The following is a 15087-nucleotide window of genomic DNA, read 5'->3' as shown; positions in this document are numbered from 1 at the left end:
TTACTCCAATAATTCGACAGTTCTGCTAAAGGTAAATTTAAGCTACAGGATTTTGACTACTATATATTAAAGTTAGCGTGTTTCATCAACGTTTCGAGTTTTAATTACAGAAGAAGAGTTTTTATGCATTTACAGTTTTCGTAGAATTCAATTAGAGCTTCGTATACAAATGCACAGTGGATACAAGATGCAAGAAAAAAACTCTATATTACATATACTAACTACACAGAAAGAGATTTTGATTTAACCATATTTCCTTAATGTTGTTTGCTTTTTTTTTGCGAAAGGTTAAGTTCAATGAGTTATTTAAGGTTTTTGTAAAGCGATGAGCAACTAAGATATGGGACGTTTGAATGAAAGACAACAAACAATTTCTTTGAAATCTTTATTATTATAAATGATAAAGTATAATTTAACATTTCGATCAAACAAATAAACTACTCAAAAGCTAGATTTTAATCACGCTTAATTTAACTGTGGATTGTTTATTTAGCCCTTGGTTATGAGTAAACCTCGACATTTGCAAATTTTTTCAAATGTAAGAACATAACAGAGCCAAGGTTTTAAACCCAATTTTACATATTTCTTATAAATTAAGCAACTGATGAAGCAGCAGTTCTTTACCTTTAGATTACATCTGTAGTACTTCCCATATTTGTTGATACACAACTGCTTGCAATCAAATGGACAAGCCTATAGATATAAGAAGCTTATTGAGCATTTTAGTAAGCAAATTTTTTTATATTCGTCAAAGGAGATACATGCTTAGTCAACTATAATGAAATATGTTGTGGATGAACCGTTCTCCTTCGCCGTATAAAAAATTGGTATTTTACGACGTCGTAAGTGAAACGGATTTAAGAATTTCAACATTATAAAGTTACTCCAAAAGTCATAAATAGTAATTGCACTCAGTTTTGTGAAAACAGTTAAAGAATATTCCTTCAAGGATATGCCTTTACGTTCATATAATGAGGATTTTGTTTAGATGGAATTGGTGAGAACAATTTCCTAAATTTCGGTTATTGCTGTCGTTTGTATACAAATAACTCATGCTTTCTTACATTTTTAGGTGGCATTGGTGCCAGAAATATTTTTGTTGCATTAAAATTTGAGTCATCTTCATGTACTTCGTTCACATTCTGCTCGCCATTATCTAATTCCTTTGAATATTCGTGCAAGTTGTCTTTAAATTGGATAACTTTTGTTGGTTCGGCTACTCTTCTTTCGGAATCTTGTTCAGCATTTACACACCAGATCACGGCAACAAAGATCAAGAGATTGATTGCTTTCAAACTCATTTTATTATTATTTTCTTTGATGAACTAAAAAAATCTTGCTTGTCAAAAGTTGGCTTATAACATAATATTTACACATACGTTTTTGCTTAAATCATGTATTAAAAGGAACATCAAATATTTACGCATACAAAAAATGAAACGCTACAACATATTTAACGGTAGCATTCTTTTAATGCGAAACTTCTAAAACAACATTTTGTTGCTTCTGGCATTAGAAAGAAAATTTTAACAATGCGTGACATCAAATCGAAGAGCTTTGACGTCGTTACCTCCTACCTTAAGTGTTAATCTTTTCTAAGTTCTTTTCTCTTTTGTAGATCTTTCCTCTAGCAATAAAGCAGTATATTTGTTGGGAAGAGAATTCTCGTCCAATTTATATCTTCTATCTTAGCAATAGCTCATTCAGTATGCAAATCTTAAATACTCAAAGGAAGTTTTTCTATTTTCATAGCAGTTACAGCTGGGCATGTTAAAGAAAAATAAGGTTTACTCCTTATTCCCAAAGGTTAAAGTTAAGGTAATCTCTTTTTATTATGATCTTAATACAATAGGTATTCGCCATAAACCTTTTAGGTAATGCATGCATGGATTAAGATATGGAAGAGGGATTGTTTTGTTTAATAAACGAGAAAAAATTGAGCAATCGCATAAAGACTTTCATCGTTCTCATTTTAAAATACTATAACATTTTAGAAACTTAAAAAAAATTTGCGATGCAATTACCTCATGTATTGAAATGTCATACACCGTGCTTAAAAGAAGGAATTTATTTTTATGAGCTTTCCATCTTGTTTTTTGCATTCCATCTGTCTATATGTAACAAAGGTACCATTTCGCCATTTTTAGTAAATGCATTTACTTGTTATCAGTGGCTTTTTTTCACTTTTATGACATAAACATGTCTATATGCTTGTTTTGAAAGTCATATTCGTTCGTTTTAACTATTTACAGTGGCTGTAAAAAATTATGACATTTGCCACTTCAGGTGGAGCTCACATTTCTAGTGATAATTTGTTTTTTCCATCTGACTTATAACATGGCTTAATTAAAACTTAAATATAAAAGCTTCAGTTTGTTCGAAAAAGTTTTATCCTTCATTTTTTACTAAATAATATATAAAAAAACGCCTTTCAAACCCATTTTTATCAATTGGAATTCAATTTTGACTTGGATAAAAACGCTTTAATGATTCTTTTGTGTTTTTTATTCTAGGTGTGCTAGGTATATTCTACGTCATGGCCACCATGTTGGATTGCTTTAACAAAGAAATTTTTATAAATGAAATGTAAACAAAATCCAATAAGGAAATCATTCCATTGTTCCCTCTCTCCACAAGGGAATATTTGCACGCCACCCATTGTCTGTGCATATCCTATATTGCTAGAAAAAATCTTCGTCAAAAAATACTTGTTATCAAAACAATTGTTTATAACACATTCCTCGTGACAAACGATGCAAAGTGATAGCAATTTCGTAGGGATTAATAAAATGGGCATAATTACTAGTGAAAGATATAAATAAGTCTGGCGTACACTAGAATGCAAAGACTTTGTTCCACTGCACGGCGAATAAACATTTGACAGGAGATAACTTACAGAAGATCAATAGTTAAGGTATGATAAAATTATGTCATGTTAACTTGTCTTGGTACTTTGCATAGTTGCACAGGATTATGAAAAAATTGTTTTCAGCTCGCTTTTTCAATTCCATTGTTACATATTAATTTGAATACAAGCCTTTGCATTCGTTACATCATTTCAAAGTCAGTTTTTTTTCTCACCAACTTATACTTACACTTTTAAATGTCGAAATCTTTTGTAGATTTAATGCAAATTTTTCTGCCAATGTTTTCGTGATAAAGAAACTGAGAAGTTTTAATCGTTATCAAAACCGTATTGTATATGTATTCAACCTGAATAATGGCATGCATGGCTAAAATTTAAAATCATTCCATTGACTACTAGAGTCTGGCACTTTGGCATGAATAAAATCATGCAAATGTGCAAGATATTATTCAGGAAAAAGTGCCAGACTCTAGACTTAAGAAAAGAGAAATCTCAAATAACTTACTGCTGTTTGATTTTACTTACATCATATTTGAAATATATATAAAAATTTAAGTTGCCGAAGGAAAATAAAACAACATGACTACCGACTCTATTAAAGTATTGATATTTACTGTGGTGATGTTGTGCGTATCAGCTCAACCAGATGATAAATTAAAAAAATCCAACGTAGAAAGTGTAAAAGAAGATGTACAGAAACTGGGCGAAAATTTTAAAGATGATTCAAAGCTCAATGTAAAGGCAAAATATTTTGTTTCTCAATTCTATAAAGTGGTATGTGTGTCTTCTAAAAACGAAAACATTATTACAAAAACATTAAAGTTATTACTACTATTAACAAGGTTTCAAGGAGTGATTTTCAAGTTAGCCATATAAGTCACTATCAGGAATTTGCATGCATTCTTGGTAAGGCCTATGAAAAATTTATTGAAGAACAAAATTTTTAAAATTGTTAAGTTTTGCTTTAGTTTCCCTCTATTTATGGCAATACACTGCTCTACAAAAACGTTATTTTTAGTGAAAAGACTAACTGTGATGTTTCCCTTCTTTAGACTTGTCCTTTCAACTGTAAACATTTGTGTTTCATTAAAGTTGGAAATCAATACCAATGCAACAGGTTGGTAAATAAATGCTGCCAAGATGAATGCTCAAAATATTGGATATGTATTAAGACTTGTACATCATCACTTTTCTGTCATTCAAAGACATTTAAAAGCATTTGCAAATGTCGAAGCTCACTGATCGGTAAATGAAAAATGCAACACGTGATAAACTTCCGCGTGATAAACAATTAAAATTTAACAATGACCTTTCTGAGTCAATTAAAAAGATTGTTTTATAATGAAGTCATTGATTATTGAGTTTGTTATATTTTTCTTTAAATATTTTCTCATTAAAATTATAACAAGTTTAAGCCTACAGAATTTCTAAAAAAAATCATGCACTTTTAACTTGCTGGTGTGCATAAATTATTGACTAAACAAGCATAACTTTTCAATTTCATTTAAAACAAATTTTCTGGCCTTAAAGTGTCATGTTAATGTGGCATATACAAGGAAAATGACAATATTGCAAGGGCGTTAAAAGTTTATAGACAAAATTAGCAAAATTGGGATCCAGGTTGGCAGACATAAACAACAGTCCCAATAATTTTAAATGACCAATCCCACCTTAAATTCAGAACCTGAAGTTAAGGTGATCCGAGAAGTCTTTTCAATGAATTAAAGTGCTCATAAAGTGCTCAAAAAAATTTTCTATCTAAATTATACTTTTATTAAAGAAATCTTTTAGAATGACAATGGACATTCTAAAACAGTTTGTGCATATCACTTTTCATTCTTGAGATATTGAGAATTTTTCTTTGTCCGATTTTTGTAACTTGTGAAGTCGAATTGCGTAACGAGAACTAGGAGTATTATATATATTTAACGATACTTTATTTAAGAAGGGCAGAGTTCCCTATGTTGTGCCGTGTTAATGGTATAAAATGCAGCCTAATAAAATGAGCCTAAAGTTGTCAGGAAACTGAAATGAATTTGAAATATTGTGTTAACTTATTATGCAATATGACGTCACATGTTAGATGAAATGGAAACAACAAACACTTCAATACATCGCAAAGAAAAAGCAGTGTGCATTAACTGTTTTAGAAAGTACACTGTCATTTTAAAAGTTCTGTTCATTGTGCAAACATAATTTAACTAGCAAAATTTCCGTGTCTAAAGTAGTTTAAGAACTTCCCATTGCATGCAACCAAGCTGAACACCCTCATGACGAAGTAAATTTTCCTGCATTCTCTCAGAGTTGCTGCTTGGGTTTTGAGTTTCATCCATAATCCCAGACAGTGTAGTAGGAGAGCAGAAAGTCTCCTGAAATCTCAAGAAGCTAAAAATGCTAAAAAATCTATAATATGAAAGTGCAACAACGCCAATTATGGATTAACATTTCAAAGAACTTATCGTAAAAAAAACGATGAAGGAATTCTCGAATGCAGGTTAAGAATTAGTAAAATTATTGTAGATTTATTACTTTGAAAATGCTACTTTAGGTTAAGTTGAACTTAGGTTGAATTAAAATTCTCTACTAGGAACAATTGTCTTCTTACCACCTCAACAATTTAAAAATGGCAATTCTTGTTTACTACAAGTTATAATAAAGCCCCTCCAATATACCTACCCATGTACGTGCTGTTTAGCAAACTCCCATCGAACACTAAGTGGTAGTTTGGTCATGCGTCAACAAATTAGTCAATGACTTAAATTTTCCTAACATGTACTCACTCATCAATTCGTTTGTAACGCTAGCCTATAATTTGCTGTTTGTTCACGAAATATAAGGATGCAACACAATTGAATCTTCATTGGTTATGTGTAAGCAGCTCGCATTCAGCGCAAACGGTGAGTTTTTTCCCCTTTGCGTAGCCAAAATTATTAAGTATGCTTGATATGCAAGAAATGATTGCACGAGCCATAAAATTCGGTAAAATTCGTACGCACAAAGCGAGCTATCGCCTCATGTTTTACTATCTTAGACACCCTAACACTCAATTTACTCTAAAGTTTAAAGAAGATTTTCACTCTCGCAAACACAAACCAACTTTCAACAAACCAATTCAACATTTTAATACCATTTTCAAATTGCAAATATTCTAACTTGTTTTATCACACTCACAATACTTAATTACCATGTAAATATAATTAATATTTTGTCACATCTTATCATTTTACTTTGATAAATCAAGACGTATCATTAATCAAGACTTATCTTATTATAAATTCATCATTGTAAATATTTAAACTCATACTGTAAATGATTTATTAAAAGTCGAAACATGTTTATCTTAAAAAATTTTGTCGTCTAATTTAAATGTTTAATTAAGCGAAATATATTATTTTTTTTATCCGTGCAAACTAACTTTTATTCTTAACTGAAGTACTGTTTTTTTCCTCCAACTTCTCTTGAATTAACAGCTACTAAAGAAAAAATGCCAATGACATTTATAAACATTTACTTAACTGTTTTGTTACTATTTAGTACTGTGCGTTGTTGAGTTGATTAGTTGAGCACAAATTTATCCCGTGCTAACCAGACGGACGAATATTAAACAATTTTTATGATTCTTTTTATTGTGTACTATTACAAATTTACAAGCAGTTTTTTAGATTTTTTAGACTTGATTATATAGTTACATTTATTCCACTTACGTATTATACCTCTCATCTATAATTCATGACGCTATCTTGATTCTCACAAAATCATTTTCATAAACATGACAACATCACTATCTTTATTCTTTGTTTTGAAACAGTTCCTCCACTCTACATGTTTGTTTTTCCTTTAATATCTATGTTTTGAAAGTTTTCAAAGAAAATCCCATAGAATGTGGAATTGTTTTTTCCGCTTATCTTAACACCTTCCCTTCCGAGATCGAAGCGTATTACCAGGAAAAAAATCAGATGCAAGAAGTGAGTGTTTGAAATCGCTATATGGTAGCAAAGAGCACAGCGCTGCCCCCGCTTGCCCCCGTAAGGGAGGAGGAGCAGATAGTAGATACAATTACAAACAGCTTTATTTTTAGATTATTGATTCCATTAAAGGCATGTTAAGTGAACGATTTCAAGATATTAATCCGATTGAGTTTTTATATCTTGTAAATCCAGACGTATTTACTACATGGAAGGGTATAGTTCTACAGGAGAAGATAAATCTTCTCAAAGATATGTATAGTCCTCTTTTTGACATCCAAACTTTGGAGAGTCAATTTTCCTTTATTTACAAGACAAGGACTTTCACAAAGAGTGCAGTAATGAAGGGCTTAAATATATCTACAAATTTAATCTTTAGTCGAGTTTACGTCAAGTGGTAAATTTGTTAAAATTGCATGGTGTCTTGGCAGTGGCAAGTGGTCTTGTAGAGACGTCGTTTTCTTGCTTGAAAAAGGTAAAAAGTTCTTTGAGAGATAGAATGGGTCAAGGTCGACTTAGCTCTTTGTGTAGAATATCTATTCGCAAAGATTTCATTGAACAAAAGAGGAATCAGATGCGTTGCATATTGAGGTGGTTGAAAAATTTGTAGGAAAACCCAGGAGGCTGACCTTTCTTTATAAATGATGGGTATAGTATCTGTTTTGATATTTGTTCTCATAATGCATGGTACTTCATTAAGAAAATTAAGCATAACTTTAATAAATAAAGCCATCCCCTGTCTACCTGCTCCAATATAAACATTTGTAAACTAACAAGTGGAAGGGTAAGGACAATCTCTCTCTGCATTTCAGGAAGTGTCGTATACTATGGCATTTTTGTGCTAATCTAAATTTTTCTGTTTATTCATGGCAGAGATGAGTTTGATTCATTATATTTTAGGCGACAATTGACTCCTGCGTAACGTTTCTCTGAGCCACCATTAATACCTTTTTAACTAGTTGCAGTTTTGACGATTGCCACATTAAGAATGCAGCTAATGTAACGGGTTTTTATAACTTATTGTTTAACAAATAATTCGCCCTCAAAATCACAGGAAATGCTGTATCCAAGGCTTCGGATTTCAATGTTTTTAGGGGAGCGTGCTCCTTTACCCAGTAGTGGGGGTTGCGTCTCCGGCGCAACATGTGTGGGCGGAGTTACAATTTCTCCTGACTACGCAACTGGTTTTATATACAAAATCGTTTTTTGAACCTGCGACATTCTATACCGAAGACATTCTATACTCACTACCCTTAACAGTTAGATACACTATTTGTGGCGCTTCTCGAGTATGATTGGTTGACTGTAGTGCAGTTTATTTATAATTGCACTTTGAGTGTCAATGTCGCTACAATCTTTGCGAAACTCACTCGCTCATGTTTATCAGTAATTGCACTCGAAACTATACTATTATCTATGTTGATTTTGATAAAAAATATGTTGAAGCTAACGATAAGCCAACTTTGTTTTTATTGATATAAATGTTAACCATATGTTACACACATGTGCACAAAAGCACGCCCTATTAAATTTTATTGTTGCATGTACTATGCTTTTACAGGAGAACCTTGTAACTTTCATTTGCCTATAAGCGAACTTCGACATTTGCAAGAATTGTCAAATGTCTGAGAATAGCAGAGGAACGATGGTTTACCAACTTTAATACATTTCCAGTACTTTAAGCATTCTTTATGGCAGCATACTTGAGCAAACCTGTCACATTGATATTGGTTCCCCATTTTAATAAAACACAAGTGATTACATACGAATGGACAAATCTAAAAGCAATCAAGCATGATAATATTTTCATTAAGACGAACGATGGTATACATGAATACAATGAAGCAACGCATAACTCCCGGAAGTATTGGCACTAAATGCATGACGCAGACTATTTGACAAGTGTTGACTTGTTAAATTGTAGTCAATGCATTAAAATTCAAGCGATTGCTATCAACCAATACGTCTTTCTACGCCTTCTTTTATTGCAAATTTTTTTTGCGAATGATTTTGGATCTTGGATTTTGGATTTAGCAAGTGCAAGAGCCAAATATCAGTTTCAAAAACTTGTCGTTATTCAAAAACAGTTCAAAAAATTTAAAGAAGTGAAAAAGATTGTGTGGAGTCGTGTTTTTGTTGTTTGCTTGGAGTCTCCACGTACCACTTTGTATTTTCCGTATGGTATATATTTCGCCGTAAATTTTATTTTCGGATCGTTTTTGGCATTGTGGAGTAATTTCTGGGTATCTTCGTTCACTTTCATTTCCTCAGCTTTTTTCAAACTTGTACCTAGTATAGCTGATGTGGAGCAGATCACAACAACAAAGATCAAGAGTTTCATGGTGTTTAAGTGCATTTTGCTAAGTTTTCTACAAACAAATCAGAAATTCATGTCATGCTTAAGTCATAAGGAAAGTGGAAAAATCAAATATGGATGGATGCTTTTTGAGACGTGCATTTATTATTTCTACCGTATATGGACTTTCCTTTAAATTGTATAACTTGTTCCAACTATCTATTTAGTTCCATTTCAAACCTTATACTGCTATCAAAAACCTTCCATTTCATCTGATGCCAATGAAAAAAAATTAAGTAATTTAAAGTTTCCCAACAAAAGCTCGATATTTATTTAAGAGCCATATTTATTTCACGGGAACACATGCAATACTATTTGTTAGGAGAACAACAATGGAGTTCATCTGCATTTTACCACACTTAACAAACGATAATACTATGAGCTGCGATGATTGTTAAAATAAAGTAGTATCAGGTGCATTTATAATATGAGAAAATGACCATATTCCTTGTCTCATTTTATGAAACAACGCACAATAACTATATGTCAATTCACATAAATTGTTTCAACCTACCTTTAATGTTGTTCTTTATTTGGTTCCCTTTTTTCAGATATCTCTTCCTCCTGGATTTTGATCAATGTGTAGTCTATGGTGAGAAAATCAACCTTATTTATATCATACACTTCTTACAAAATTATATAATTTTTTCAAACATACATAATGATGCATTATAAATGACGTTAATATTGCTGCATCGATGATTTGGTGGACAAAGTTAATTTTTTTCTTCATCCCCATTGGCTAAAAACCACTCAATCATCACATCTATAACAATTACTTTCTTTTTCACATATTTTAATCTATATTTGAGTGCTATGGAATTGTGTTGTGTTTTGTTGAATTAGGAAAGAAACTACCCATGGGACGTTTAAAAGCACAAGAGTGTCAGGCTTCTTTTGAAACAAGTAAAAGAATATATGACAACTGCCAACAGTCATTAAAATACAACTTATTATTTGTGTTTTTTAACGTTGTAATTAAGGATTGCGAGAAAGTTTTTTAACTTTAAGTCTTTCAACTTTTATTTCGTTAGCATTTAATGATATGAATGCATGCGTGCAAAATAAAGCTTCTAACATTTAGTGCTACAAATTTGAAGATTTGATAAAATGATTTTGGACAGTACAAACAACAAAAGATGATTTACCTTTCTTGGCATTAATCACCCCCTCAAACAAAACGTAAACAAGGCAAGTCATCTATAAGCACAAAATTTTACAATAGCAGAAAGCATCATATTGTTTAAATCACAAACGCATTATTATTCTACAAAGGATAAATGTGTACACAATTAGAATTTTAGACGAACAGTGGTAGCAAAAGCTATGGGTTGAAATTTGTTACTCATTGTTGATTATTTCCTAAAAATGCTAGCCCGATGATTTCATAGGAATTGAAAAGAGCTAACACTTCAAGGTTAAAAATTAAAAACCGTTTGAAAAGCATCACACGTGACTCTGGTTGTAATTCTCAAACTATGGAAAATTGATTGTTTCAATTTAAAATGTTTTGAGAAGTTATTAATTCATAATATTGTAAAATTGATTAAAAAGATTCATCTGATGATAAATATTAAATCGTTTTCATTTGCCAAAATCATTTAACGCATTGCTGAATCCCGGCTACCGGGCTCATGTAACCAGCCCCTAAGCTAGGGGTAACACGGAGCAAAATACAACATTTCTAATTGAATATAAAATATCTGAGTCGTTAAACAAAGCATTAGCTTAAAAGTCAGTCACTAAAAAAGAAAAGTAAAATTTAAAATATATTTCTATAAACGGAGAGAAATATGGCGGCCTTTAAATCAAGAGAATTTACGAGCGATTTTTAGTTGCGTACAACAAAGTTTCATTGGATATGTTGAAAGATTTTGTTTAATACATGGCAGATGCTGTTAATTTATCAATAGTATTGTATTTTGGATGCTGCTGCTTGAACTGGAACATTGTTTTAATACAAAATGTTTTTGACAACATTTATATTTGGGATTTTATAAACCGCACTCACATGGGGAAAGTGAAGGAGTCGCCATATTGAGTATAAGATCATACGATCAAATATGTGTCTAGTGTCCTTTAATTTGTGTTTTTTGTTGTTATATTTAACTTACTATTTAAGGTCGATGAATAGTATTTTCCCAAACAGGTTACTTCTTTTCTTAAATATTCGCTGCCCCAGAATAGACATATGTATTTGAAATGTAATGTCTAGATTTATTTATAGTAGAATGAAGGAGATGGCCTCATGACAAGTACCCATGATTATTGCTATGCCAAGAGACATATGGATATTGAAGAAAATGAATTAACAAACTACCAATGATATTGATGACATGATGACTAGATAAAAAAATAAGAAAAAAAGCAAAGAAAAGATATTGCAAGACCTCTTTCGACTGAAGAAAACAATGATACATATGATTGAATCTGCCTTGTTTGCACTGGGGGGTTAAAATTAACGTATCTGCATGGATAGGCAAAGCGCTAAACATATAATACGATATGCACTGAGCAAAAAATTTTTATAGGTCGGACTACACTTTGTTTCTATACTATGCTCATAGCACTGCTGATAGCGACCGTGTGCTCACGAGCCAGGCACTATTCATGAAGCTTTAACGTCATCCTTGCAAGGGTTAAGGTATGAACAAGAGACATTGTACTGTTTAATGCCATAAAACATAATAAAGCAAATAAAAACCTTCGAACATTCTCTTTTAAAATAAGTTGATAAAATATTTAAGAAAAAGGGGAATTTCAATAAAAATATTTATGATATAATTTCATACATCATTCACGTTGGTTATTCCAGGCGCACTCAAGTCATATCATCAGTTCTACGAGCTTACTTCTGGCGCTCAGGTACGCCACTTTCCCAGGTATAGTATCATTTCTGTGATTTGTGTGACAAACCCTTCATCCCCCTTAGAACTGTCGCCCTGTTCGACAACAAAAATTCTTTTTGTAAAAATGAAACAAAGATCTTTGAGAACCGATAAGCAATAAACATGCACAAAATCTTGGATTCTTTGCTGCTAGGATTAAATATATATCAAAAGTGCAAATAACGATGCAGAACTGAAAATCACAAATTTCGAAAACAAATAAGAGTCCCTTAAACGTCTTTGTCTTCTTTAGTATAACTATATTATAATGCTAGTACGAAGAGCAAAATTTCTTCATCATTAAATAAATGTAAATTTTGACTGCCTTCTGGCAAAGTTCTTTCCACAAGCAATTAAAACTCTTGAAAGTTTATTGTTGACAAACATGAATTTTTTACTTTAGTTTCCATTCAATGAAGTAGAAGAAAACAATAACTACTCGAACGGTTTTTTTAAAACTATAGTTCAAATGACAGTTTGAAATTGACCAACTTATCTGCTTCCCTCTTAACCTCCAGGACCCAGACCCTTTAGAAGGTTTGAACACATCTCGCTTGGTGATTCTTGCTCGTTAGCAACAACGGCCTCTGTAGGGTTCGTTAACAAAAACTCGCTCGCGGCCGCATTAGTTGTAGATTGCAGTTCTCACCAGCGAACAGACAAATGTTTGTTGTTGAAAACGCTCACGCTGCGGTGAATGAGCTTTGCATCGATTTTAGCGAACGTTCGTCGCTCGTCAAAGCCTTAGAACGAAGTTTTCTTTAAACTGAATCTTAAAACTTGAGCTAAGAGTTATATTTTTCCATGCATTAGTTTTGTACTTATACTAATCAACCGTTTACAAATATAAACAAATTATTTTGTTGTGTTAAATACACGCGCGTTCGCTCACATGCTGGTGTTCAAAATCTTCGTTGACTTACGTTTTTCCTTTACGATATGGTTATCGATGTTTACCGCAAAGCAAAAATCTTAGATGATACAAATCATAAACATATAACGTTCTTGAAACTGACGAAAAGATTACTCCAATAATTCGACAGTTCTGCTAAAGGTAAATTTAAGCAACAGGATTTTGACTACTATAGACTAAAGTTAGCGTGTTTCATCAACGTTTCGATTTTTAATTACAGAAGTAGAGTTTTCATGCATTTACAGTTTTCGTAGAATTCAATTAGAGCTTCTTATACAAATGCACAGTGGATACAAGATGTAAGAAAATTTGCTTTGAACTCTATATTACATATACTAACTACACAGAAAGAAATTTTGATTTAACCATATTTCCTTAATGTTGTTTGTTTTTTTGCGAAAGGTTAAGTTCAATGAGTTAGTTAAGGTTTTTGTAAAGCGATGACAAACTAAGACATGGGACGTTTGGATGAAAGACAACAAACAATTTCTTTGAAATCTTTATTATTATAAATGATAAAGTGTAATTTAACATTTCAATCTAACCAATAAACTACTCAAAAGCTAAATTTTAATCACGCTTAATTGAACTGTGGATTGTTTATTTAGCCTTTGTTTATGAGTAAGCCTCGACATTTGCAAATTTTTTCAAATGTAAGAACATAACAGAGCCAAGGTTTTAAACCCAATTTTAAATATTTCTTATAAATTAAGCAACTCATGAAGCAGCAGTTCTTTAACTTTAGGTTACATTTGTAGTACTTTCCATATTTGTTGATACACAACTGCTTGCAATCAAATGGACAAGCCTATAGAAATAAAAAGAAGGTTATTGAGCATTTTACTAAGCAAATTTTTAAATATTCGTCATAGGATGAGCATGTTTAGTCAACTATAATGAAATATGTTGTGATTGAGCAGTTTTCCTTCGCTGTATAAAAAAATGGTATTTTACGACGTCGTAGGTGAAACGGATTTAAGAATTTCAACATTATAAAGTTATACATAAAGTCATAAATAGTAAAATGCACTCAGTTTTGTCAAAACAGTTAAAGGTTATTGTTTCAATTATATGCCTTTACGTTCATATAATGAGGATTTCGTTTCAATAGAATTGGTGAGAACGATTTCCTAAAGCTCGGTTATTGCTGTCGTTTGTTTACAAATAACTCATGCTTACGTACATTTTTAGGTGGCATTGGTGCCAGAAATATTTTTGTTGCATTAAAATTTGAGTCATCTTCATGTACTTCGTTCACATTCTGCTCGCCATTATCTAATTCCTTTGAATATTCGTTCAAGTTGTCTTTAAATTGGATAACTTTTGTTGGTTCGGCTACTCTTCTTACGGAATATTCTTCAGCATTTACACACCAGATCACGGCAGCAAAGATCAAGAGATTGATTGCTTTCGAACTCATTTTATTATTATTTTCTTTGATAAACTAGAAAAATTCTTGCTTGTCAAAAGTTGGCTTATAACATAATATTTTCACATATATTTGAATAAAGGTTGAAGTTTACCATTTTTTGATCCTTTATTATACAAGATGCATTTCGCACGTTGTGCAAATTGTTTGTGTAATTTCTTGATAAAAATTCATACGTTTTTGCTCGAATCATGCATTAAAAGGAACATCAAATATTTACAAACAATAAAACTTTACAACATATTTCAAGGTAGCATCCTTTTAATACGAAACTTCTAACACAACATTTTGTTGCTTCTGGCATTAGACAGAAAATATTAACAATGCGGGACATCAAATCGAAGAGCACTGACGTTGTTACCTCATACCTTAAGTGTTGATCTTTTCTAAGTTCTTTTCTCTTTTGTAGATCTTTTCTCTAGCGATAAAGCGGTATATTTGTTGGGAAGAGAATTCTCGTCCAATTTATATCTTCTATCTTGGCATTAGCTCATTCAGTATTCAAATCTCTAATACTCAAAGGAAGGTATTCTATTTTCATAGCAGTAACAGCTGGGCATGTTAAAGAAAAATATGGTTTACTCTTTATTCCCAAAGGTTAAAGTTAAGGTAATCTCTTTTTATTATTATCTTAATACAATAGGTATTCGCCATAAACCTTTTAGGTAAT

General features: G+C 31.8%; 1 protein-coding gene and 1 long non-coding RNA gene across 2 annotated transcripts; both read right to left on the bottom strand.

Annotated features, from left to right (window-relative positions):
* Positions 1-470: 470 nt before the first annotated feature.
* Positions 471-1632, bottom strand: LOC124449576. The gene is made up of 3 exons (XM_047000511.1): positions 1578-1632; positions 1065-1325; positions 471-693 (listed from the first exon to the last, which is right to left on the bottom strand). Exons 2-3 carry the CDS (start codon positions 1299-1301, stop codon positions 490-492), a joined length of 441 nt encoding a protein of 146 aa, XP_046856467.1. The 5' UTR covers positions 1302-1325; positions 1578-1632; the 3' UTR covers positions 471-489.
* An 11961-nt stretch (positions 1633-13593) lies between these two features.
* On the bottom strand, positions 13594-14881 carry LOC124449585. The gene is made up of 3 exons (XR_006949454.1): positions 14786-14881; positions 14172-14432; positions 13594-13796 (listed from the first exon to the last, which is right to left on the bottom strand). It is a non-coding gene; the product is annotated as an uncharacterized LOC124449585 (long non-coding RNA).
* Positions 14882-15087: the final 206 nt, after the last annotated feature.

Source organism: Xenia sp. Carnegie-2017, unplaced genomic scaffold, assembly GCF_021976095.1.
Source record: "Xenia sp. Carnegie-2017 unplaced genomic scaffold, XeniaSp_v1 HiC_scaffold_23, whole genome shotgun sequence".
Lineage (NCBI taxonomy): Eukaryota > Metazoa > Cnidaria > Anthozoa > Malacalcyonacea > Xeniidae > Xenia > Xenia sp. Carnegie-2017.
Note: the sequence above shows the minus strand (reverse complement) of the source record. Positions and strands in the feature narration are given on the sequence as shown.